This window comes from Dipodomys merriami, unplaced genomic scaffold (assembly GCF_024711535.1).
Source record: "Dipodomys merriami isolate MVZ:Mamm:240054 unplaced genomic scaffold, mDipMer1.0.p SCAF_17, whole genome shotgun sequence".
Classification (NCBI taxonomy): domain Eukaryota; kingdom Metazoa; phylum Chordata; class Mammalia; order Rodentia; family Heteromyidae; genus Dipodomys; species Dipodomys merriami.
Window position 1 is genome coordinate 464,078 of NW_027203048.1, and position 26,247 is coordinate 490,324.

The 26,247-nt window shown below is 37.3% G+C and overlaps 1 protein-coding gene across 1 annotated transcript in view; it reads left to right on the plus strand.

The window, feature by feature from the left end:
• The first annotated feature begins 488 nt into the window (after positions 1-488).
• Positions 489-26,247, plus strand: part of Ddx1 (DEAD-box helicase 1) — a 30,295-nt gene continuing 4,536 nt past the window's right edge. The window contains exons 1-19 of the mRNA XM_070025019.1: positions 489-565; positions 3,410-3,461; positions 3,716-3,779; positions 4,450-4,479; positions 5,050-5,146; positions 6,758-6,805; positions 10,885-10,968; positions 11,144-11,227; positions 11,700-11,776; positions 12,460-12,532; positions 13,653-13,729; positions 13,839-13,953; positions 15,240-15,378; positions 17,624-17,684; positions 20,276-20,374; positions 21,299-21,388; positions 21,990-22,178; positions 22,827-22,878; positions 24,394-24,540. Coding sequence (XP_069881120.1) covers positions 550-565; positions 3,410-3,461; positions 3,716-3,779; positions 4,450-4,479; positions 5,050-5,146; positions 6,758-6,805; positions 10,885-10,968; positions 11,144-11,227; positions 11,700-11,776; positions 12,460-12,532; positions 13,653-13,729; positions 13,839-13,953; positions 15,240-15,378; positions 17,624-17,684; positions 20,276-20,374; positions 21,299-21,388; positions 21,990-22,178; positions 22,827-22,878; positions 24,394-24,540 — 1,594 coding nt within the window. The 5' untranslated portion in view covers positions 489-549. The remainder of the gene's footprint in view (positions 566-3,409; positions 3,462-3,715; positions 3,780-4,449; positions 4,480-5,049; positions 5,147-6,757; positions 6,806-10,884; positions 10,969-11,143; positions 11,228-11,699; positions 11,777-12,459; positions 12,533-13,652; positions 13,730-13,838; positions 13,954-15,239; positions 15,379-17,623; positions 17,685-20,275; positions 20,375-21,298; positions 21,389-21,989; positions 22,179-22,826; positions 22,879-24,393; positions 24,541-26,247) is intronic.

The following is a 26,247-nucleotide window of genomic DNA, read 5'->3' on the forward strand; positions in this document are numbered from 1 at the left end:
TTTCCAGGAATTGTGTCAATATTTCAGAAGGAAGAAACTTCATCCTGGTCAAAATTTTACCTTTCTCAACAAAATCAGTCATCAAACTCTGTGGCTATCAGGCACTCCTTAGTCTTGGTTCTTCAGTATTTTCTCTCCAAGTCAGTCAGAGGCCACAAGGTTCTGTTTATCAGTGTGAAGCTGGGGAACTGAGTCAGGCAGCTGTTTTATAGTCTATGGTTGGACACTACTGATCAAAGATCTGCTTTATTAACAGGAAAAAAGATAATCCCCACAGTGTGATCTAAATAAATGGCAATTTAAGGACTTGCTAGCAGGGTCTTGGCTTCTTATGGAAGGTAATGCTCTGAGGCTCTGGGTCTGAGTTGTCCAGTCAGGATAAACCAAATATAGAGCAGTCAGGGCGGATCTTTTCTTCCCTCGGAACCATTCTCTTGGGGCCGAGTTCCTGCCCGGACTACGAACGCCGCAGGCCCGGGGCCGGAAGTGCGCGGTGCCCTTTTCCTTAGGCAGGGCGGGAGCGGGTGGCCCCGCGGAGGACCGGCGACGATGGCGGCCTTCTCCGGTGCGTAGGTGGACGCTGGGGGGTGGTGTGGGCGGCTCGCTGCGCGCCGGGCCCTGGGGCAGCTGCTGGGGAGGTCTGGGGAGGCCGAGGGGCGCTGGCGGCGGCGGCGTGGGGGCCCCGCGCTGCAGCGTCCGGGGCGGCCTCGTAGGAGGCGGCGCGGCGCGGCCGGGTCCCGCCCGGGCCTTCCTGGCCCCGCCGGCCCGCCCGTCTGTCCTCACGCCGCTTTGTCCAGATTCGCGGCCGCAACGAGGCTGCGGCGGGCGGTGCCGCGGACGCCCGGCCTCCCTCCCGCAGGGCCGCCGACCCCGGGTCTCCCGCAGAGCCGCCGACGTGGCCGGGCCCGCGGCCCCGGGAGCCTGGTTCCGTCCTCCGCCGCCCGGTCGGGGCGTGGGAACGGCGGAGGGGGCGGGACCCTCGACATAGGGTCTTCTGGCCTGTCCAGTTGTTGCTGTTTTTAAGACCCTTCCAAGCACAAAAGACTCAAACATAAACCTTTCTGTTCGTTGTTGAACACCGCCAGATCAGTATACAGTGAGACGTTGGCGCTGCAGGGAAAGCTTGTGCCCCCCTCGCGTCCACGTTCGCCCTGAGTATCACTTTTTAACTTAGTTGTGAATTTATTTGGCGTGGGTTACCCTCTTATTTCCAAACGGGATTTGACGGAAGGTTAATCCAATCCAGATGTCGGCCGTCGTTTTTCTGTCTTGCTCTGGCCTGTTCCTTTATGCATCTACTTTTACAAAGATCCAGTTGGTATTCGATGTATGAAATAGGAGCCAGATGCCAGTAGCCCACACCTGTAGTCCTAGGTACTCTGGAGGCTGAGACCTGAGGATCATGGTTGGAAGCCAATTCCGGCAGGAAAGTTCATGAAAGTCTTCAGTTAAGCCAGCCAAAAGCCAGACGTGGAGATGTGGCTTAAATGGTTGAGTGCCAGCCTTGAGGGAAAAGAACTAAGGGACATAGTTCAAGCCCCAGGACTGGCACAAATGTATAAAGATAGAGATGATCTATGAATGATAGGTTTATATAACAGGAAATACATGAAGTTAGACATACTTTTTTTTTGTTTTGACCTGTTAAAATGACTTAAATGTTAACAATGTGTTTTTCAGTTTTCTCCAATAAGAATAGTAGAAATTCATAATCTCCAGTCGCATTAGAATAGTTCTGACTGTTAAGTGTCTTGATAGTAAAAGTCTGGAGAAAATCTACTCAAAGTGGTTGCTATTTTTCTCTTCCCAACTCTTAGGGAAGACAGTATTAAACCTAAGAGTTTTAGAGTAGTTCCAGGCTGATTTGTAGGTGCACATCTTTGGGAATCATACACAGATTTTTGGGAATGTTGGGATAAAAGGCTGGAAGAAAAGCCAGGTGCCAGTGGCTCATGCCTGTATTGCTTAGCTACTTAGGAGACTAAGATCTGAGGATCATTGTTTGAAGCCAGCCCTGGCAAAGTCCATGAAACTCTGATCTCCAAATAACCAGCAAAAAGCTGCAAATAGAGATGTGACTTAACTGGTAGAGTGGTAGACTTGAGTGAAAAACTAAGGGAGAATGCTCAGGCTCTGAGTTTAATCCCCAGTACACACCAGAAAAGGACTGGAAGAGTCTGTGATAGGATAAAAATAAAGATAAAAAGAATTGAAGAACATAATAGTCCTATTTTTCCCCTTAACCGTTAGAAGACATGATTTCAAAGAAAACCTGCACAGCACATGACCAGAATAGGACAGGAAATCACCTGGAACTTGCTGAAAGGAAACTTGTTTTCTGCTTGTATGTTATCAGTCTCAGCTTATAATTAAAGTATCAGTACACTCTAAATGGGTATTTCTTAGAAAGATCTCTCTGGCTATACAAATTTAGAGCATGATAAACGATTATCCTGAGGGAGATTTAGTTAGAAAAACTTTTTTTTTTTAATTTGGAAAATGGTTGTTCTCCACCCGATACAAAGGAAAAACTACTTTTGTAAAGGTTATAGTCATATTGTGGATTTGCTTTTTCACAAACTAACAAGAATTACAGAATTTCAGAGTTGATTATCTCTAGGGCTTGGATATTTTAATGGTACTCATTAACAGGGATATATGCTTTTATAATGAAGTTATAGGTTGGATCTATAAATGTAGACTGAAGATAAGGATGACTTCTCATCTTGAAGGGAATTTTAATCTAGTTAATTACTGGAAGTATAATTACCCTCTGTTTTATTTGAGAAATGATACAGTAACAAAATCTAGTCAGGAATAACCCATTGTATTCATTTAAAACTATCCTTAATGTAGTTATTTAAATACATGAACATTTAAGAGCTGATCTTTGACATCTCTTAATTGCGTAAGTTTCACTACCTTCATGTAACCAGAATTATGATTATGGCTGCCAGTTTTCTCAGATTCTTCTCATATTCTTAAGAGTTCAATTGTCAAGATATGCCACATAATCCCTAAAAGAATAGAGATTCTGGCTAGAACCCTAATTCCATGAGACTTTTTAGTGGCCCAGTAGTTAGTTGGTAAACAAATACTGATGGCTTCTCTGTGGTAAGATACAACTGTATACAATACAATTACATTATTCTCTAATCTTTCTGTAGCCCTACAAGTTTGGTAATTTAAGCCCCATAATGTAGGGCAAACAAATTTATGGACTTGCCTAAGGTCTCTTGATAGGAATTGAGAGCTTAGAGACAAGCCTCTTTTCCAAAACTTAATACTGTTACAGCAGTGCCACACAGGGTAGGGCCTATAGAAAAGCCGTGTGAAAGTCATCTTAAGAGCAGGATGGTTTATAGTAAGCTTAATATAAATGTTTTCTAAAATTTCTATTTATTTTCAGAGATGGGTGTTATGCCTGAGATTGCTCAAGCAGTGGAAGAAATGGACTGGCTGTAAGTACACAGAACTTAAGTGATATTTTATAACTTGAGTGGTGATTTAATGAAAAAACATTTTTTAGTGGGATAAATGAAACTCAGTTTTTCTGGTGATTCTTTAGATGATGGAATGCTTTCTTTGACTTCGTTTCTAGGCGGAAAAACACTAGTTTATTTTCCAAATGAAGATCTCTTTTAGGTTTATAATATAATGATTTAATCAGCTTGTGACTTTTTTTACTAAAATTTTCTCAATGGAATTCTTTCAGTCTTCCAACTGATATCCAGGCCGAATCTATCCCATTAATCCTAGGAGGAGGTGATGTGTTGATGGTATGTTTGTATTAACTGAGGTGGCTGGGAGCTGGGATGGTGTGTATGGTCTACTGTAAGAACACCCGTACAATTAAAAATGGTATTTTTGCCAGAATAATTTTTAAACTCACCAACATTTATAAGATAGTGAATAGGAGTGCAGGATATGACCCTGGAATAGTTTAGGTAGATAGTAGCATAAAATAACTATATCTGGGTAGGAGAGAGTAACTTTTGATAAAATCGCAAACAGTTTGGGGCCCTTCTCAAATCTCATTAAAAAGTTTGGGAAATTGTTTGTAGTGGGGGTATGCAGTAGATGTGTTGCATGGTTAGAATTATGCTTTTGAGAACACTAATTTGGTAGCAGATTATAGTAGCTCTATGAGTTAGATACTATTTGGATAGATATTGATTGATCAGATATTGTTTGGATACTTTGAGAATTAAATTATGAGGGCTTCCATTTGACTGCTGGAAAAAGGGAAAGGAAAGCAGATCTTAAAGGGTTTGAGAGAAATGACATGATTGGCAAGGGTCAAGGGTGACTGAGGAAGTCTGGGTAATCGTGAGGCACTGTGAAAATAAAGGTAGCTACTGGTCACATGTAACGGATTTTTACATGGTATGCTGATTTGATATCTTGCATTGATAATTTATAAGCTCTAAAAATTTCCCCCTTATTCAGGCTGCAGAAACAGGAAGTGGAAAAACTGGTGTAAGTAGTACATTTAAATTTGGTTAAGCACTGAATTTTAAGGAGTTTTTCAACACTAGCTTTTATTTTGGATTAGTTAGTAAAACAGTCACCTTCAAATGTAATCTACATCACGCACATACCTATATTCTTGTGGCTAGCAAATTATAAAGCCCTAAAAAAGAACAAAAATAAGAACATAATTATAAATGGGTCCAGGAGGAAGAGTTACAATATCTTTAGTGTTTATACTCACTTCAGAATGTTAATGGATTGGTCTTTTTATAAAGAGATCACAGAATGTTAATCTACTGTAGGTTATACTAGAAAAACAGTTTATCAGACTGGATAATATTTTTCCCTTAGGCTCATTCTGCAGGTCCTCATTTATTAAGGCCCTCAGCTGGCTTATATTTCCTTTTTCTGTCAACTCTTGGTTATCTTAGTGATGTTTTGGGTTTGAGCAAATGAAATGTGGGGCAGCAATCTGAAATACATGTAATTACTTAATGTGCATACATAATTTCAGTTTATGTTGGTTACGATCTTTAACATTTGAATACTAATATAGAAATCGTATTTCTCTGATAGGCTTTCAGTATTCCAGTTATCCAGATAGTTTATGAAACTCTGAAAGACCAACAGGAAGGTAAAAAAGGAAAAACAACAATTAAAACTGGAGCTTCAGGTAAGTTTTATACATTGATACTTCCTTTTGTATAAATCAGTTATTCTCTATGTGGTATTTAGAAATGTGACATTTAAGTGGGGTTGTCTTGTTTTGTTTTGTTTTTTTAAAAAATTTCTGCACTGTGCTACTGGACTTAGGTACCCTGGAAACCAAATACACAAAATGTCATTTAGAGCCTAAAATATAGGTAGTGCTACTGTTGAGAAAATACTGCATTTTGGAAAATACATTTAGTTGTCTTTGCATTTTTATTAACTTTTCATACATAATATTAAAGATGAATTGGCATATTTCGCAAAGGAAGTATTAGGGAAGGATTTTATGAATAATTTATGTAGAAAAAACTCTTGATGGTGAGAAACATAGCTGCACACTGGTAAAAGAGGCAAACCTTTTCCTTTAGGATGGGAATTGAGGAGTGGAGTCTAGGAAGTTAAAATGTAAAATGTGAAGTCAGTTTTATTTTTAGCCCTGTTTATACAGTGGTTGGTTTTCTCTAGGTTTCTCAGCCTGTCAATACCATAAATGACCTTTTCTTAATTTCCTCATCTTTAAATGAGGTTATTTTGTTAGATCTTTTCTTGTTTATTTTATTCTTTAACCTTTTTAAATTTTAACAAAATTGTTCAGTATTTTGACATTACTTTTCTCATGATACAAAGCAGGATGGTGACCAAACAGCAAGCATAAGTAGAGTCATTCGGCATGTCGACATTTTTCTTTTCAATTTGCAAGAGTGTCATAGTTCATAGAATTCGTAAATGAAGTCTGAAACAATTAGACTAAACTACAAATAGTTTCAGAACTTGTAACAACCATATGCCATCATTATGAGAGACACAGGAGGATAACCAGAGGGTGATGGTCCAGTGAGACAGACGTTTATTTAAAAGGTGAGGATGATTGTGATACCACTGAACAGAGCTGGAGCAGGGCCAGAGCAGATGGAAATAATCTAGGTGATTATTCACTTAAGTACTTGCTAAAGTCTAGATTAAGCCAGCAATAGGAGATCCTCAAGAAAAATACTTCTCTTTTGTACAAAGTGTTTAAGCAGATAATGATGTCTGTTGAACAGAAATGATTTTAGAAGGGTTTCTGCTTTAGTCAAGAAGTTGTGTACAATTGTTTGATTATTCACAGCTTATTAAGGAAAACATCAGTCTTTATGAAGAGTGGCAGAGGGGTGGGGAGGAGGAAATATGTAACTTTTGAATGTAATAGTGAATTAAGATAAAGGACTTACTGTTGTCCAGTTCTTTCCCAATGATTAAAGTCAACTGGCTTACTTACCTAGACTTCATTTTTTATTACTGACCTAGAAGTAGGGCAAAGATCCATGTCCTCCAGTGCCAGTGGCACAAAGCAGTAGAAGAAAGTTGGTGGTTGTCCTTGTAGGCCAGTGATTAGTACCCTTGAGAGCTTTAGACTTGCCTTTAGTGGAAAATAGCTCATTTCATTTTATATCCCAAATACTGTATAAAACCTTATTAATCTAGAGGAATTAAGGCATCATAAAATATTATAAAATATGTTTATAGAGCATTTTAGTTTTATGTTTGTATGTAACTTTTTTTGGTAACTTTTAAAAAATCTTAATATATTTAGTGCTCAACAAATGGCAGATGAACCCATATGATAGAGGGTCTGCTTTTGGTAAGTATATGGATTTTATTCACTCATTTATAATTCATAAACTTTTCTTGAAAAACAGGTGCAAATACTAAGAAAATTAGGGGAAAATATGGCATTTTAGTTTGTCAAATGCTAGAATACAGCCACTGTAGTTCAACAGTATAGTGCAGAAATAAGAAGAGATGTGGAAAATAGTGGAGATAAATTCAGGATACGTGAGAAATGAATATGCAGGGAAAAATGGCATTTTAGTGGAGAAAAAGGAATAATTTATTCAGGAAAAGTGTTGGCACAATTGATGATCCATCTGGAGCAATATAAAATTGACTTCAGTCCCATTATGATTAGAAATAAATTTCACATAAACTTAAGATTTAAATTATATACGTGTGTGTGCATGTACATGCATGCATATATAAGTGTATAAAATTTTAAGTTGAGAATATCACTTATACAATTTGGTAAGATACAAACTTTCCTAAACCAAGTAGGAAACTCCAAAATTGTAAAAGAGAAGATAGATCTATTTGTTTTTATTTTTATAATTTTTATTTTAGTTTTATAATTATTTAGTTTTATAATTTTAGTTTTATTTTTATAATTAGTTTTATAATTATTTTAGTTTTAGTTTTATAATTATTAACATTAAGTGTCCAAATTAATGGTATTTAATGGTGATATTTCCATAGGTGCATATGTTATATATTGATTGTGTCCATCCCTTTATTCTTCTTTTAACTGTCCTTTCTCCTCCTGGCATATTTGGGATTTTGGGTGGTGGTAGAATTTTTGTTTTGAGACAGTTTTGAGACAGTAGCTCAGGTTGTCCTTGAATTTATAATCCTGTGCCTCACAGCGTCTCGATGATAAAGGTATATTTGCATATTTGCAAAAAATAGCATTAAAATTATTCCGTTATTTATTTATTTATTTTTGGTGGCACTAAGGTTTGGACTCAGGGCTTGCACTTATTTAGCAGAGCTCTACCCACACCTCTAGTCATTTCCCCCTTTTTTTTTAAAATTTTATTTTCTTGTAAAGATGTTGTGCAGAGAGGTTACAGTTACATCAGTAAGGTAATGACTACATTTCTTGTTGGGCATTTGAATAGAGTCTTTGCCTGGGCTAGCCTGGACTGAAATTCTATTTATTCTTCCCACATAGCTGGGATGACAGATACATGCCACTGAGTTGAGCTTTTTATTGGTTGATTTAGGGGGTCTTGTGAATTTTTCCCCCAGGCTGGCTTCAGACAACAGTTCTGTTTTCAGTCTCTTGGGTAACTAGGATTACCAATGTGAGCTGTCATGCCTTGCTACAGGATTCTTTATGTAAATAGCAGATAATAGTCTAGTAAGAAGGAAATAATAAAATAGGTAAAGGTATTAACAGGCAGTTGAGAGAGAAGAAATTAATAGTCACTAAATATGCAAGGATCATACAGATAGTAGGAAATGAACATTAAAGTGAGCACGATGACAGAGGATCATGCCTTTAATCTCAGCTACTCAGGAGGCCTAGATCTGAGGTTTATGATTCAAAGCCAGTTTTACAGACAGATTCGTGAGGCTCTTATCTCTAACCATCAGAAAGCAAGAAGTGGACTGTGGCTCATTGTGGTAGAGTGTGATTTGTGAATGAACAAGCCGAATTAGAGTGCAAACCCCCAGAACCAGCATACATATACAATTAATAACTGTAAAGCTAGGCTCTGGTGGCTCATGCCTGTAATCCTAGATACTGAGGAGGCTGAGATCTGAGGATTGTGGTTCAAAGCCAAGCCCAGGCAGGAAAGTCTGTGAGACTCTTGTCTCCAATAAACTACTCAGAAGAAGCCGCAGGTGGCATTGTGGCTTAAGAGAGGCTTAGAGACAGAATACAGGACCTGAGTTTAAGCTCAAGCTCCAGGACTGGCAAAAAAGAAAAGAAAGAAAAAAACTCAGAAAAAAAAGTTAAAGTGAGAACATGACTTAGATCAAGATACATGGTGCCCTAAATAAATGGACATATTAAATTGTAACTCTTGTACAGCCATTCAGAGTAATTTAAAATATGAATTAGTAGTCCTAAGTAGTATAAAGAAGATATTAAGAGGTTTTCTCTAGATCCCTCTGATTAGAACAAATATGAAGTGTGCTCCACTTAGAATTTTCTTGAAAGCAGTTTGACTTACCTACTAAAATTTTAAAAATTCATTACTGTAGGATCTAGCTCATTAGAATAAAAACAGCTGTACAAAGTTATGTACAAGCTGGGAAGGTGGCTCAGTGGTAGAGCGCTTGCCTTACATGCTCAAGGCCCTAGGTTCGATTCCTCAGCACCACATAAACAGAAAAAAAAAAGCCGGAAGTGGCGCTGTGGCACAAGTGGTAGAGTGCTAACCTTGAGCTGAAGAGCTGAGGGACAGTGCCCAGGCCCAGAGTTCAGGCCCCACGACTAGACCCAAAAAAAAAAAGTTGTATGTATAAGGCATTTTGTAATGAAGCACTTGTAATGAAGAAATCAATACAAATAAGTTTTATTGATCAGAGGGTGATTTAACTAACATTAGAACTGTTATAAAACCATCATGAAGAATGAGTAAGGACTAGAGTTGTGGAAATGTCACCAGGTGTTGATGAATGAGAAAAGTATTCATGTGAATGTAAGGTCAGCCCTACTTGCACTAATAACTCCAAACAAAATCTGCTATTCTTTACCATAGGATATCTAATTTATATAAAAGCTTAGTTTGTATATATGCAGGAAGACTTTTGAATATAAGAATTTTAAGGATTTATCTCTGCTAGTGAACTGTTTTAAAAGTTCTAAGTTTTATGTAAGTCATTTCCACAAGCCCATGCTTTTTCTTCTTGATACTTGAATGACTTCATCTTAGTTAGACAAGAGAACATGTGCGATGAGGTGTTAATTTGAAGATGTTATATCCAGGTGCTGAATATGAGGTGCAGATGTGAACTAGGGCAGTAGTTAGGTTTATTTCTAGTGCAGACATCACAGTGACCCACTGGCTTATTATATAGAAACTTAGCTTATGGAGTTCAGTATTAGCCAATAATAGATATATGTTAGTTGATGTGCTTTCTCCTACTTTGCCATTATGATTTCTGGATCTGTGACTTGGGAACAAGCCAAAATAGTTCCTATAACATTTTAGTATAGTGGTCATTCAAGCTTTAAGTATAAAGTCAACAATGGGAACAGTAATGAACAGGTACGGTGCTGTCCTTGGTACCAGTTTCTTTGAACAGCCTAGAGAATGGCTGTCTAAACACATTCATGTTGGTGGGGCAGCTACTACTAGTGCAAGTCAGGTTAGGGGCTATGTTGGTTCTTTCTGGATTTGATACAGTAAAACTTTGTCCTTGTTAACAGATATCAATATAGACTTCTTTTTTTTTTTTGGTCGGTCATGGGGCTTGAACTCTGGGCCTGGGCGCTGTCCCTCAGCTCTTCAGCTGAAGGCGAGCATTCTACCACTTGAGCTACAGCGCCACTTCTGGTTTTCTGGTGGTTTATTGGAGATAGGAGTCTCACAGTCTCTCCTGCCCGGGCTGGCTTTGAACGGCGATCCTCAGATCTCAGCCTCCTGAGTAGCTAGGATTACAGGCGTGAGCCACCAGCGCCCGGCTCAATATAGAACTTTTGTTTGTATATGTGTGTATTCCTGTCCTGGGCTTGAATTTAAGGTCTGGGCACTGTTCCTGAGTTTTTGTGCTTAAGGCTAGTGCTCCTCTACCATTTGAGACGCAGCTGCACTTTGCAGCTTTTTGCATAGTTAATTGGAAATAAGAATCTCAGACTTTCGTGCTTAGGCTAGCTTCAAACTATGATCCTTAGATCTCAGTCTCCTGAACAGTTTAGGATTATAGGTGTGACCCACTGATGCCTGGCCTAGCCCTCAACGTTTTTAAGGACAGTTGGGATGAATAAGGGCAATGATTTTTAAGGACAGTACTGTTGTCACTCAGGAATCAGCAAGCCTCAAATTCTAGAACATTGTAATAGCAGATTTGTTTTCAGAGTGAATTGTATTTATTTCAGAGTATGTGACTTAAAACTTGTACTGACATGATTTGTCTGCTTTTTCTCAAATCCAGCAATTGGGTCGGATGGTCTTTGTTGTCAAAGCAGAGAAGTAAAGGAATGGCATGGGTGCAGAGCTACCAAAGGATTAATGAAAGGTATGGAACCACATTTATAAAAACTTTAGAGACTATCTGTGTATGAACATACCTTAAATACCTAGAGTACTTATGTTCATTATTTGGTACATACAAATGATAATTCAAAAGCTGCATGGTAAATGAATCATATGTATAAAATATGTAAAACTTAAAGAGTATTTTGCCCCTACAGGGAAACACTACTATGAAGTGTCTTGTCACGACCAAGGTTTGTGCAGAGTTGGGTGGTCTACCATGCAGGCCTCTTTAGACCTAGGTAAGTGTTTTCGAAGTAACTGAATTGATGTGTATTTGTGGAATGTTAATGTTTTATTAGCTTGGAAAACATAAACTTTATGTTTTAGAGACAGAGAAATAATATTTACTAGTACTTTTGCCCTGTTCCAAGAAAGATCATAAGTAACGTATTAAAACACAAATATGTATTTGAACATTATGAAAGTAGGGAGAATAAGGTTTAAGAATATGAAGTCAGGGTAAGGTAGCATTAGTTCCAGACAGCATCTTAGAGATATGTCAGAGTATTGTGATTTTCCTTCTGGATTTCTTAGAGGCCATAGCAAAGAGGTAGGCTGTGTAGTGTCCCTAGTGTTGCTGATCTCCCTCAGCTGAAAATGCTTTGGATGTTTCAGAATTTAGAAACTTACTTATGGTTTCTTAAAATCACTTCTTTTACATGGCTTGTAACTTTCTATGTGTGCCTACTATATAAACTCTTTTAAATCTAGGTACTGACAAATTTGGATTTGGATTTGGTGGTACAGGAAAGAAATCCCATAATAAACAGTTTGATAATTACGGAGAGGTAAGCCATGATGTTACCTGATTTAAATTGCGTTAGTAAGTTTTCTCACTTGATCACTTATGACATGACTGAGGGTATAGAAATGATTCTTTAAAAAAATAGATTTTCTGTATGTTTTTCTCACAGTAATTAGACTGTTCTAAAGTTGAACTTCAGAACAGAAATATTAGGGAAGAATATAAATACGTAGGAGTTACAGTATTTCTTTCATGCTACCTATTAGCCCTTCAAAAATTAACATTTTCTATTGTACTGTCCTTCTTTATGCCCATTCTGATTTTGCCTTTGGCTCTTGTATGTATGTTATTCTCCTTAGTTTGATCATGTTGACTGTATTATTAGTTCTTCAGGTAAACCTCATCCCATGATAATACTCAAAAACCTGTCAGATGCACCTGCTGTTATATATACTGTTGCATGCATTCAGTGACTTTTTTGACACCTATGTTGCCAATTAAGAAAATTTATTTTGAGGAGTTGGAGGCTCAGTAGATAGAGTGCTGGCCAGTGAGCAAAAGCATCAGTACAGAGTTCAAGTCCTAGTCTCAGTCCTAAAAAAAAAAGAAAAGAAAATCAATTTTGAAATACTAGCTCCTGCTTTTATTCTTGATAATACATTTGAACATTGACTTCATTTAAGATTCTGCTTCCTGTTAAACATGCATTACTTTCTGGATTTCTAGGAATTTACTATGCATGATACCATTGGATGTTACCTAGATATAGATAAAGGACAAGTCAAGTTTTCCAAAAATGGTAAGCTCTGTGTGAATCCTGTCAGCTAAATGCTGTTTAGTGTTTGTGATTTTTAAAGATTTCACCCTTTGTCCCTCTTGCCTTTCATTTGAACATACATTTATTGAGTATTTGCTTTGTGCCATGTATACTGATAAGTGCTGAAGGCAGAAAAGAGAATGTTCAGGAAGAATTTCTCTGTGAGGCTCTCATTACTGGTGGGGAGTGGCAGACATGCAAATCCCATGTTAGGTGGTGGTAAGTTTGTGAAGGAGAGTGTATGGTAACAGCAGCCTGAGAATGCATGCTTTTTGATAAGATGGTCAGAAAAGGCTTTGCTGATGACATTGAATAGAAGTCAGAGTGGGATGGTGGGCTGTGTGGATATTTTGGAAGAGCATTTCAGGCAGAGGGAACAGTAAATATGAGGGTCTTGAGGTAGAAGTATGGTTGAGGTTCCTGAGTCACAGTGAGGAGGCCCAGGCTTCTGAGTCAGAAACTATCTGGGATCTAGGTTCCTCTTGCTAGAAGTCCGCTTGCTGTGGATTACCCAGTAGAGGAGGATGAGGAGAACCAGGAACACATAAGGTCACGTGATCTAGATGAAGAAAGCATCTCTAGGAGGAGAAGCAAGCAGTTTGTGTCCAATGCTGCTGCTAGATCTAGTCTAGAAACATGGGGAGTGAGAATTAACTGCTGGATTTGGCAAGTAGACAATATCAGCCTACCTGTGATTGTTTTGGTAATGGGTGAAGATTGCTGGTTGAGTCAAATCAATAGGCAATGGAATGAAAGGAAGTGAACATATTAAAAATGGAGAGAGAAGGCAAATGGAAAGTAAGTGAAAGGAAAGGGGCTCAGGGAGGCTTTCAGAGTCTCTAATTGGGGGTGTGTTTGCTGTGCAGTGGGCAGTGGCAGTGACCTTGTAGATGGGGAAATTACAGTAGAGGGGTGAAAGGGGGCAGTTTGAAGATGTAAAGTAAAAAAGTGAAAGCCTGGTCCTATCCTAGGTGGCATGGCTTATCCACAGGTGCAGAGGGAAAGCATGATCTGAGTTCAGGTGGGTTGGCAGGTTGGTGCTGAGTGTGTGGAAGTCCTTCTCTGTTGTTTCAGTTTCTCTGGTGGTGTTTGTTTCTTTAAGGAAAAGATCTTGGTCTGGCATTTGAAGTACCAGCACACATGAAAAATCAAGCTCTCTTTCCTGCCTGTGTTTTGAAGGTAATTAAAATTCTAGGTAGAAATTCATATGTTCATCAGCTGCATTTGCATTACCGTCCATGGAGCAGTTTGCTACTAGGTTAACATTTTTTTCTCCTTTATTTGCTAGAATGCTGAACTAAAATTTAACTTTGGGGAAGAAGAATTTAAGTTTCCACCTAAAGATGGCTTTGTTGCTCTTTCCAAGGCACCAGATAGTTATGTTGTCAAGTCACAGCACACAGGTTTGTACCTGAGAGGATACGGGTTTCTATAATGGGATGTTAGAGAAAACTCCAGTGAATAGGTTTTCTCAGAGAGAGTTCAGTTTATCTCCCTTTCTGACTTAGTTACACGTCTTTAACACATTAGAATAGTAACTGAACCCATAAAGTCCACACACATCCAAGTTGTAACTGAACCATGATGTACAGTTTCAGAGCTTAATTCTGAACTCTGTTTGCTTTCAGCTTAGCTGTTTAGAGCACCTCAGCCTTGCTGGTAATGATATCTGATACATGTGCACTGGTACTTGTTAAGCTTCTTGAGTGCTTTACAGGGCAGGTTTTATTCTTCACAACAACCTTATGAAACAGTGCATTCTCCTTTGTACAGATGATGAGCCTGAGGATTAGGAAATTGAAGTAACCAAAATCACAGAAAAAGAAAATGATAGAACTGAATGTAAATTGAAGCAGTATAATGTGAAAGTTTATACCTCCCCCTTAGGATTTCCTGGTATATGTTTAAAGTAAACTCTGGTTTGTTTACCACAAACAAATGGGTCATTTTAATAGACATAACAATCAGTTACATTTATTGCAAAAGTAGGCTTAAAGAAAAATAGTTTGGGGCTGAGAAGGTGACTCAACGGTAGAGTGCTTGCCTTGCATGCATGAGGCCCTGGGTTCGAATCCTCAGCACCACATAAGCAGAAAAAGCGGGAAGTGGTGCTGTGGCTCAAGTGGTAGAGTGCTAGCCTTGAGCTGAAGAGCTGAAGGAAAGCGCCCAGGCCCAGAGTTCAGGCCCCACGACTGACCAAAAAAAGAAATATAGTTTGTTTTAGGAATTTTGGCCTTATTTTGTTTGACTGTCTTCCATACTTATTTCCCTCCTTACTGGGGAATTGAAACCAGAAACTCAAGCATGCTCGGCAAGTGCCCTACCATTCAAGTTGCACTCTTAGCCCTGTCTCCTGTACTTTTTTTTTTTTTTTTTTTTGGTCAGGTTGTGGGGCCTGAACTCTGGGCCTGGGCGCTGTCCCTCAGCTCTTCAGCTCAAGGCTAGCGCTCTGCCACTTGAGCCACAGTGCCACTTCCGGCTTTTTTCTTTTTTTGTTATATGGTGCTGAGGAATCGAACCCAGAGCCTCAGGCATGCAAGGCAAGCGCTCTACCACTGAGCCATCTTCCCAGCCCCTCCTGTACTTTTTGACAGTTGTTATTTAAAACTTTGACATATTCAAACTCATATTTTATAGACAGTGGTGTTTTTAGGTGTGACATAAATGTGTTGTAATCTTTTTTCTCAAGGTAATGCACAAGTGACACAAACCAAGTTTCTTCCCAATGCTCCAAAAGCTCTCATTGTTGAACCCTCCCGGGAATTAGCTGAACAAACTTTGAATAATGTTAAACAGTTTAAGAAGTATATTGATAATCCTAAGTTAAGGTAGGTCCTTCTTTGTGCTCAGGTGCCTTTTTGTCATTAGGTTTAAAGTGATTTAGAAGAACAGTACAAAAGAAAAGAAATATTTATTGTATATACATAATACACATGCATCAGTAAACAAATATCATTAACTTTTATATGTAGTATCTGTTTCCTTTATAAAACTTAAAATGAATTCCTTTGTAAGTGGTATTTTTGTTATTTTTTTAGGCAAAACCAAATTGTGATTTTTTTCCTGTTTTACAGAAAAAGTCATGGCGGGGTAGATGAATGAATAGAGGAAAAGAGGAGAATGCAGTTCTAAAATTCGATGTATATACTATGAAATTAGGAAAATTGAGGTGATGGATAGGGTTAGAGGGATGGAGGAGAATGATGAAAGGGGTGAGATTTTACTCATAAACTAATATGATGAGTTGTAACCCCTTTGTAAAGTACTTAAAGATAAATATAATTATTATTATTTTTTTTGTCAGTTGTGGGCCTTGAACTCTGGGTCTGGGCACTGTCCCTCAGCTCTTCAGCTCAAGGCGAGTGCTCTACCACTTGAGCCACAGTGCCACTTCTGGTTTTCTGGTGGTTTATTGGATACCAGAGACTTTCCTGTCTGGACTGGCTTTGAACCGTGATCCTCAGATCTCAGCCTCTTGAGTAGCTAGGATTACAGGCCGTGAGCCACCGGCGCTCTGCGATAAATATAGTTTTTAAAAGTCATGGTTAGTCAAACAGTAAAATATTTTTGATGGTAACTTGATGTTTAATGTTTTTAGGAATTACTGAGCTATTTTTCAAGCAACTGTGCCATTTTTGTTCTTCCTGGCAATGTATGAGGAGGGCTCTCTGTAGCCTCTCTCACACATGCTCCCTGTGGTTGGGGGCGTTGCTCTCCCCACGGTGTGAGAGACGCTATCTCCTTGTGACTTGGATTACTGTCATCTTTAATAACAAGGAACATCTTTTCACGTGCTGGTCATCACTTGTTTATCTTAGGAGAAATGTTTTAATCTTTTGTCCATTTTATTTTTTTATTTTTTATTTTTTTTTTGGTCCGGTCATGGGGCCTGAACTCTGGGCCTGGGCGCTGTCCCTCAGCTCTTCAGCTCAAGGCTAGCGCTCTACCATTAGAGCCACAGCGCCACTTCCGTCTTTTTTCTTTTTGCTTATGTGGTGCTGAGAAATCGAACCCAGGGCCTCATGCATGCAAGGCAAGCGCTCTACCACTGAGCCACCTTCCCAGCCCCATCTTTTGTCCATTTTAAAATTGGGTTGACTTCTCTTATCCTTGAGTTCTAACAGTTCTTAATAGATTTTGAGGCATATTATTCTGTATATTAGATTTTTGTCTGAAAGAATTTTATTTTCTGATTTTGTATTTTTACTCTCTTAGTATCTCTAAACTTAATTTTCAAGAATTCTAAATTTATTTTGTCACTGTGTTTTGGAATTGTGTAGTGCTTAAAATAAGGTCATGAAAATCTCTACCATTTTTTGTGAGTTTTTATAACACCTTTCAGTTTTGTTCAGTTCCATGTAGAGACAATTTTTATGTTTGATATAAAGAAAGGGTCTGAGTGTAGACTTTTGCATATATGTATATGTATACATTAGTCCCAGCCCCACTTGTTGAAATGAGAAAAATTCAAACATAAACGATTACTTTGAAATTAAGTCTTATTTTTATCTTCAGTTTCTAGTGTCCTTTCTTGAAGTCAACCATTTTACGTAGACTTTATTCTTTTTTTTTGGTCTTGGGGCTTCAACTCTGGGCCTAGGTACTGTCCCTGAGCTCTACCACTTGAACCACAATGCCACTTCTGATTTCCTGGTGGTTAATTGGAGATAAGACTCTCATGGACTTTCCTGCCTGGTCTGGTTTTGATCGCGATCCTCAGATCTCAGCTCCTGAGTAGTTAGGATTATAGGTGTAGGCCACTGGCACCCAGTATAGACTTTATTCTTTTAGAAATTTTTTTACATACACAACTACATATATCTTTAAAGATAAATTGAAACTTGGTTTTAGAAGAGCTTGAATTATCCTAATATAGAAGGATACGTAAATGACCAATCATTTTGTGTACACTTAAGTGTTCACATTTTTTAAAATTACTACATGCCAGCTTGTTCCTGGCTTTGCTTCTGACGTTGGAAGTATTTACTATATAATTTCCCAGAATAGATAGGATCTAGCAGTGTAAAAACAGACTTTAATGTCTTTCTGCATTATCATTTTGACTTATTTCAGGGAGCTTCTGATAATTGGAGGTGTTGCAGCACGGGATCAACTCTCTGTTTTAGATAATGGGGTAAGTTGTACTTTTAATGTTTAAAAACTTCTTAGAAACTGATATGGTCATGCTTATAATTCCAGCATTTGAGAGATGGTATAGGGTTACAAATTTGAGACCAGTGGGATCAGTGAGACCTCTTTTTCAAAGGAATAGTCTCCCCTCCTGCACCCCTCCGCCCTGCTCAGCACACAAGCATGCACATGTTGTTTAGCAATATGGTTCTGTTTTTGTTTTCTTTTCCCCTTAAGAAAAATAAATGAAGCTGAAATTAGTAAAAGGTTAAAAGACTATTTTTTATCAGAAACATCTTGAACATACCTTTTCTTCTCCAAAAGTATACGGATTGGTAGCTTGCTCTAAAATGTTTGTACAGAATTTGACTATAGATAAATTTGTTTAATCTTTTAGCACCTGATAATTTTCTTATAGCTTTCACTAATTAAATGTCACACTTATTTGGGGGAGGAATGAGGCAGTTACAATTCAGAGACTAAAATTAAGGTTAAAAGTGGAGATGCAGTAGATTGCAGAAAAAAGTAGAAGTTTTAGTAGAGTCTTTTGGAAGGATGAGTTGTAGACAGTTGGTAGGAGAAAAATGAGCTTACATATGGTAAGGAGAAGTCTTAAAGACTGCTCAGATATGTGACTGTGAAGGACAAAGCTAAAACTTCCAGTTGTTGGGGAAGAAATTTGGGGAATTCTCACTGTGTTCATCAGTTCGCTGAAGGTAAGACTTTGTGAATTATTTTTTAACTCATGGAATGAATATTCAGATTTGTCTTAGTGCCTTTTCTGAATATTTCAGTTAATCTAAATGACTTGATACTAAGTCATGATAAACAGTTAGACCTCCCTTCCATTCCATTGGTTCCTCTATCAGTCTTATTTTGATCCCAAATGGACTTTATTTATTTGTTTTTTATTTATTTATTGCCAGTCCTGGGGCTTGAACTCAGGGTCTGGGCACTGTCTCTGAGCTGCTTTTACTCAAGGCTAGCACTCTACCACTTGAGCCACAGTGCCACTTCCATTCTTTTCTGTGTATGTAGTACTGAGGAATCCAACCCAGGGCTTTGTGCATGCTAGGCAAGTGCTCTTCCACTGAGCCACATTCCCAGGCCTGGACTTTATTTTTTTTATTGTAAATTTATTATGTAGTTGTACAGAGAAGTTACAATTTAACATGTCAGTTTCTGATAATGCATCTTGATCAATATCATCTCTTTCACCCCTCAATAGACTTTAGATCTGACTTGGTATAGTATAGTCAGAGCAAGGGATCATTACTACACTTGTTGGTGTTATTGTGAGATAAATGCTATTGCTTTGATATATTTTGTTTAGTAGATTACATTTTATTTTTATGCGTGGTAAGAAATTTAATAGGTTCATTTTTAGTCTTGATTTCTTAAATAGAAAAAGTAAGTTTCTTGCCTCATATTTTCCAGCTACAGTGCTTTTAGTAAATTAGATCTGCATTCATCAGTCATATTTCAAACTTTGATACTGACTGAAGCCTTCGTGCTGGGTTATGTTTAAGCAAGTTGGCATTGGAGTTAGAGAAAAGAGAACTACTTCGTTTTCTTATCACCTAAAGTTGCTGTACAGACAGCATGCTGGAATGGCTAATGTTGTTATACTTCCTTTGAATGCCAATATGGATACTCACTACCTGAATAAACTAAATGCTTGTGACTTTAATATTCTGTACTCCTGTTTTCTTATTTAAAAAGAATAATAGACATGATTTCAAAAGAGGGACTATTTGGGGAGGAAGGCAGCAGAAAGGTAGAGGAGCAGCAAAAGAGAGGGTGTTTGTAGTTGAGTTACATTACATATAGCTGCGACATAACATAATGAAACCTACTGAAAACTTAGGGGGAAGGAGATGCAGAGAGTTATGGAGGGGATGAATATAATCAAAGGATATGTGTGTATGTAAAATCAGAATGAAACTCCTTTGTGTAATTTATGCTAATCTAATTAAAAATAGGAATAATAATAGTTGTACTTACCAGAGTGGTCATTGGAAATGAAACTTTGTAAGATGGTTAGCACAGTGGCTGTGAACACTTGACAAATACTTATTTTTTCCTATAATTACCAATATTGTTAAGTATAATGAAATTTATTGAGCCCCAGTACACTGGGTACTCAAGAACTTTATGTATCTTCTCTCTTAAGTATCATAAATTACCTTGCAAAACAAAGGTACTCCTCCAATTAAAAATGAGAAAACCGATATTAGAATATTCTTAAAAAGTGGTGGTCACACAGTTGAATAATGTAAGACTAGAATTGTCAGTTCTGGTTTACTTGCAAATTCATGCAAATTTATCTGACTTTTCCTCAGAAAAGAATTTTATACATTAGCCTATATATATTATAGTTACTATCATCCAAAATCATTTGCCAAAGTCTTCACATTTATATAAAGCCAAACTGAAGTTTAATGTATGGTAATATGTATATCTCTTTCCTCAGAAATTTAACATTGACTATGATACTTCAGTATGTATGTTTTTATTTTAAGTAGATTATTGGTTCTATATTTGGCAATTACAATAGTTCTTCTATTTTCATTAGATGCTTTTGTTATTTTTCAGGTGGATATTGTTGTAGGTACTCCAGGAAGACTAGATGATTTGGTGTCAACTGGAAAACTGAACTTATCTCAAGTCAGATTCCTGGTCCTGGATGAAGCTGTATGTTCAAATATAGTCATGCTTTTTTAAAAAATGTGTTTACATTTTTAGAGATAAAGAAAATGTGTTGACATTTTTAGAGCTAAATAGTAAAATGAAGAACAATATAAATACAGTAGACCCTATTTGTATTTCATAGTCACAGATTCAACCAAGCTTGAATAAAAAAAATTGATTCTGCTATTCTTTGCACTATTTATATTGCATTATGTACGCAGAATATGAAAACAATGTAAAGAATATGAGAGAGTGTTCATCAAATATTATACCATTTTATGAAAGGACTTGATATCTAACAGCAGTCTAATCACCTGTGGACTGGGAGGTGACTGTTAGTTTAAGTAGTTGAAGACAAGCTTTGATGACTTGAGGAAGATCTTTTTTTCTTGTAAAGTATAAATATTCCATGTCATTATTTCTTAATCATTCTTGAAGTCTTTATTGATCTGTTACAGTTGTACTTCATGAGTTTTTTTTTTACTCTAAATGGGTATCTTTTCATAAATTATTTTTATACATTACAAATTACTTCTTTATGTCATAGTTGGAAAAGGTGGATGATCTGGAAGGCCATCAATGTGTTTGAAGCTTTTGAGATAGTCTTAAAAATTACTTTCAGGATGATCTGTTACATAGCACTTAGACTTTCATGCCAAACTCATAATTTTAAGGACATAAGTTATAATTGCATTCTTCCTGGAATGCTAGAGTATGATTTTAGATCGATAATTGTAGCTTTTCATATGTTAGTCTTAAGGAACTTGAGGTTGAATTTATTACTTTATCTTTGAATTTCCAATAGAAAATAATCATTTTGAAAATACAGATAGTGATTAGTTTCTTTATCATACATTTTCAATTTGACTTAGAAGGGAAAGATTATGATACTGATTGAATATGTATGTTTTTCTTTACTTCCTGCAGGATGGACTTCTTTCTCAAGGTTATTCTGATTTTATAAATAGGATGCACAGTCAGATTCCTCAGATTACCTCTGATGGAAAAAGACTTCAGGTATCAAATGACTAATGCAACTTAACAATATATATAGCCAATTGTTATACATTAATTCAGGGTCAAAAGTATTTTGCTTCAGTATCTTAGATGTTACAAAAGACGAAGTACAAATCCTCAGCTGTTCTTTCCTGTAGAGCATCTGGGATTAATATACTATTAGCATGGCTTCTTGGTTGACGGAAAAATAACTTCAGCTATTGACAAACAACTCCTCAGTGGCCATTTTTGAAAAGGTTGTATTTAATTTTCTTATCCTCCCTTAGGAAGTATTTGAGAGGAATAAGCTTTTGTAAGAAGGGGATAAATAGTAACTTGGAAGACTTCTGATTTTCAAAAACCTTTTAATTTTACTTAGTTTGTAAGACTGTGAGGAAGAGGTGGCATGATTTCTGTGTGAGAGTGAGGGATTGACCTTCAGAGAGGTTGGCCTGCCCAAGGTCACGAGCATCCTTGCTACATAGAATTAGGACATGTCTTTGGTCCTTGCTACACAGAATTAGAGCATGTCTTATTTTGACTCCACACCAGTATTAGTTTGATATTGTAATTATTGTTATAAATTAAAAGTTTGTCTGAATTTGAGGTTTCCTATTCTTAGGTGATTGTTTGCTCTGCTACATTGCATTCTTTTGATGTAAAGAAGCTGTCGGAGAAGATAATGCATTTTCCCACATGGGTTGATTTAAAAGGAGAAGATTCTGTTCCCGATACTGTGCACCATGTTGTTGTCCCTGTGAATCCCAAAAATGACAGGCTCTGGGAAAGGCTGGGGAAAAACCACATTAGGGTAAGTACTTTGCAGACTTAACACTTGTATAGAGTAAAGCAGCTCGTGAGCTTGTGAACCCTGGGCTCTTAATGGTACTTTAAAGTGATCAGATATTATGCCGCCAAAGAAAAGTTTTACATGCCACTGTGAAAGCTTGGAACTTTAAAATAATAGAGTTCACTGAATGAATGAGGGACCCCTTTTATTGTTTATAAAATTACTTCCGCAATCAGCTTCCATGATAAGTAAATAGTATAGCATATCTAAGTTCAGCTGCAGTAATTTCCATTTTTAGCAATATTTTAATAGGATGCCCACCATAGCCTGTTGAAAACCACCTTAATGTGGTCATCTTGTCATCTTTCCCACTGTGATTCCATTTATTTTCACATAAGGATATAGTTATTATAAATACACAGTAATCTGAAAAACACATTTGTGTTTTTATTCTTACATTTGTAATTAATTGCCTTAAATCTACCATTAATGAAGAATTTTCCTGAACCTAAAAAGTGGCTTGTCTAGATTATAAAGTTTGAGATGTGAGCCAAAGAGAAACATAGTTCCTCTTTCAAAATATAATAATAATAATAATAATAATAATAAAATGTCTTTTCAACCACTCTTAACTTTCTCTATTCCTTTTTTATACCTTTCTCTTGATAGACTGATGATGTACATGCAAAAGACAACACAAGACCTGGTGCTAACAGTCCAGGTAAGTTGAGTCAATAAAATGTGTTGGAAGATCTGGAAAATTAATTGTTTTTCTGTGTTGAGTTTATGCACTATCTACTCTTAAACAGGAAATTTGAAAATGAAAGCAAAAATAATGAAGTAATGGAGAGAAAGCTGTAACTCAGCTTAAAGAAGGAATGTCAGTCACTGAACTTAGTTACTAATCTTCTGGCATCTCAATCACACAGTTCATATTGATCATAGGAAATGAATAAACTTCTCTGAGCCAGATATTATCTCTAAAATTCCAGAATAAATGTCATATGAGAGATTTGGGGTTAAAAGTATCTTCAGTTACAACAGTGAAAGATAGAAAAATGATCTATTCTGGTTCAGTGATTTTTCTTTTTTGGTGTGGTAAAATATACATAGATAAAATGTACCATTTTGACTATTTTTCTAGTGGATCCATGGCATTAGTATTTGCATTGTACAGCTATCTTCACTGTCAATCTCCAGAACTTGTGTTCCCAAACTGAGACTCTCTGGACCCATTAATCAGTTTTTAGAAAACTCTAACATTAAATTCTCAATGTTGTGAGAATACTTCTAGGTAGAGCTGAGACACTTTGGTTCATGTCTACAAGGTATGAATGTACATCAGAATACAAAGATGGTGCTAAAGCCTAAGAATTGGATCTTAAACCCACTAGGCAACATAGAATGTGTGTAGTAGGTCATTGGCAGTGGTCAGACTGACTGCATTTGCTTCCTGGTTGAATTCACTGGCAGATTTGTGACATGTACCTGAAAGATGAATTTTCTGGCAGCGCCGGTGGTTCATGCCTGTGATCCTAGCTACTCAGGAGGCTGAGATCTGAGGATCGCGGTTCAAAGCCAGCCTGGGCAGGAAAAGTCTGTGAGACTCTTTATCTCCAATAAACCACTAGAAAACTGGAAGTAGCACTGTTGCTTAAGTGGTAGAGCGCTCGCCTTGAGCTGAAGAGCTGAGGGACAGCGCCCAGGCTCAGAGTTCCAGCCTTATGACTGACAAAAAAAAAAAAAAAAAAAGATGAATTTTCTGAAATCTTATGTATGTGTATGCTGGACCTGGGACTTGAACTGAAGGCTTTATGGTCTCAGTTGTGCTAAGCCCTAGGCCCAGAACCAAACACACACAAATCCAAACATTCATTGCATTTATTGAACATTTAGGTAAATTAATGCAAGGGCAGATTATGAGTAGCTCTCCATGAAAGGTAACAAAGTTTTGCTGTGAGTTTCTATTTATTTGAATTTGTGTGTGTCTTCATAAGAAATGAGGTTGTTGGTATTTGTGTACCTGAGAAAGTGATGTAAAAATATTAATAGGAAGAATAACAAAAACAAGAATGTATTGACTTGCTCTCTCTTTCATATGATGTCTTGTTTGTGGTACTTGTAGTAAAGCAGTTTTCTTAGAGTTGAGCAGTAAGTCTGTGATGAATTATATATAATCATGACAACTTGAGGTTGAAATGTTTTGGATTTTTTTGTTGTTGCTCTGATATTCAAGAGATGTGGTCGGAAGCTATTAAAATCCTGAAGGGAGAGTACGCTGTCCGAGCAATCAAGGAACACAAGATGGATCAAGCAATTATCTTCTGCAGAACCAAAATAGACTGTGATAATTTGGAACAGTACTTTATGCAACAAGGAGGAGGTAACTTTTTTTTTCACTTGAAGCAAATTATGTTTGTTTCCTCATTGAATAGATTACTAGATTCATGTAACTTAGAGCTGTGAGAACTGATTGTTATCAATCTGTTTATCCAGTACTTTTCCATTTGGTAAGTCCTGGGGAAACAGTGAAAATGTTCTCCACATAGCTTTATCTTCTTTATAGTGAACTTGAATCCTAATATTCTGAGGCCCTTCTGTCGTATGGGAGAGAGATGAATTTATTGCTTAGCTTTAATGTTAAAGGATAAAATACCTAGAGTATAAAGTATCTAAAATAATAGTAATCACTAAAGGAACAGTATATGAGGAAGTGAGACTACAGTAATGAAATTAGTATAAATAAATACTACAGTGGATTGAAGTGTGCTGGTAGACACAGGGTTTTAAACTACGTGAACTATGAATCTCAGAAACATGCTGAATGAAGGACCTCGTACCCAAAAGCCCTCACTGTATAAATCTAATGATTTTTAAAATTTTTAAGTGATTATTTTTTATTTTTAAATGATGATTTGTGGTTTAACTTGGTGCCTTGTACTTGCTAGGCAAGTATTCTACCACTTGAGCCACACCCTAGCCCTGTTTGCTTTAGTTATTTTTCTGATGATGTTTTTGGCATAATTATCCTACCTAGGCTTCACAAGTAGCTGGGATTACTACACATGTTGCCTCCATGTCTGGCTTGTTCATGTGAGATCTCACTAACATTTTCTCTGTATTGACCTTCCACAGTCCATCAGCTCTCTACCTTCCAAGTAACTGACATTGCAGGCATGGGCCACCACACCTGGTACAGAATAAAGAATTAGTCTGAACAAAAGGTCACTGCTTATTACATTGAATAGTAACACATTTTCTTTCCAAGTTCTAATAACCGGATTTTATCCTTTCCTAAATATTCTGGTTGCTTCTCCCTAGAAAACAAGTTTACCAAACCATAACTAAAAGCAAATCACAATGTATATCAGGTTCAAGAACTTCAAGGGAGGTAGGGAAGAAAATAGAGGATAGGATAGCATCCCTTCCAGAGAGTGGAAACTACCGGAATTCATGGTTCAATAACACCTCAGCTATATGCTTATGGAAGTTCTTTTTCCCTGTTATTTTGCCTCTGCATAACTGGTTATCATGTTAGCCATTTTGAATTGATGCCTTTCAGAATGTAGTAGTGTCTTCAATCCTTTGTTGAACCTGACTTACTGTATAGCACAGTCAAGTGACATAATAATAACTAATAATTATTATTGTTATTATTATTTTGTCGGTTGTGGGGCTTGAACTCTGGGTGTTGACCCTTAGCTCTTTAGTTCAAGGCAAGCACTCTACCATATGAGTCACAGCACCACTTCTGGTTTCTGGTGTTTAATGGGGTTAAGAGTCTCATGGACCTTCCTGTCTGGGCTGGATTTGATCCTCAGATTTCAGCCTCCTGAGTAGCAAGGATTACAGAAGCTAGGATTATAGCCACTGGCACCCGGCCATAATTATTCTTATTGATCTCAGAGTGGTACCTACAGGTTATGTTCAGTTCTAGGAGGTGTTTATCCTAATATAGGATAAACTGCATTCCTTTTCAAATGTTCTTTGTCTAATTGAAAAATGTCCTTTTTTGAGGACATTCTACCCACTTCCAAAGTGGTACCTCTCTACCCTTCCATTGTGCTCTTTCAAAACAATCAGCTCCAGC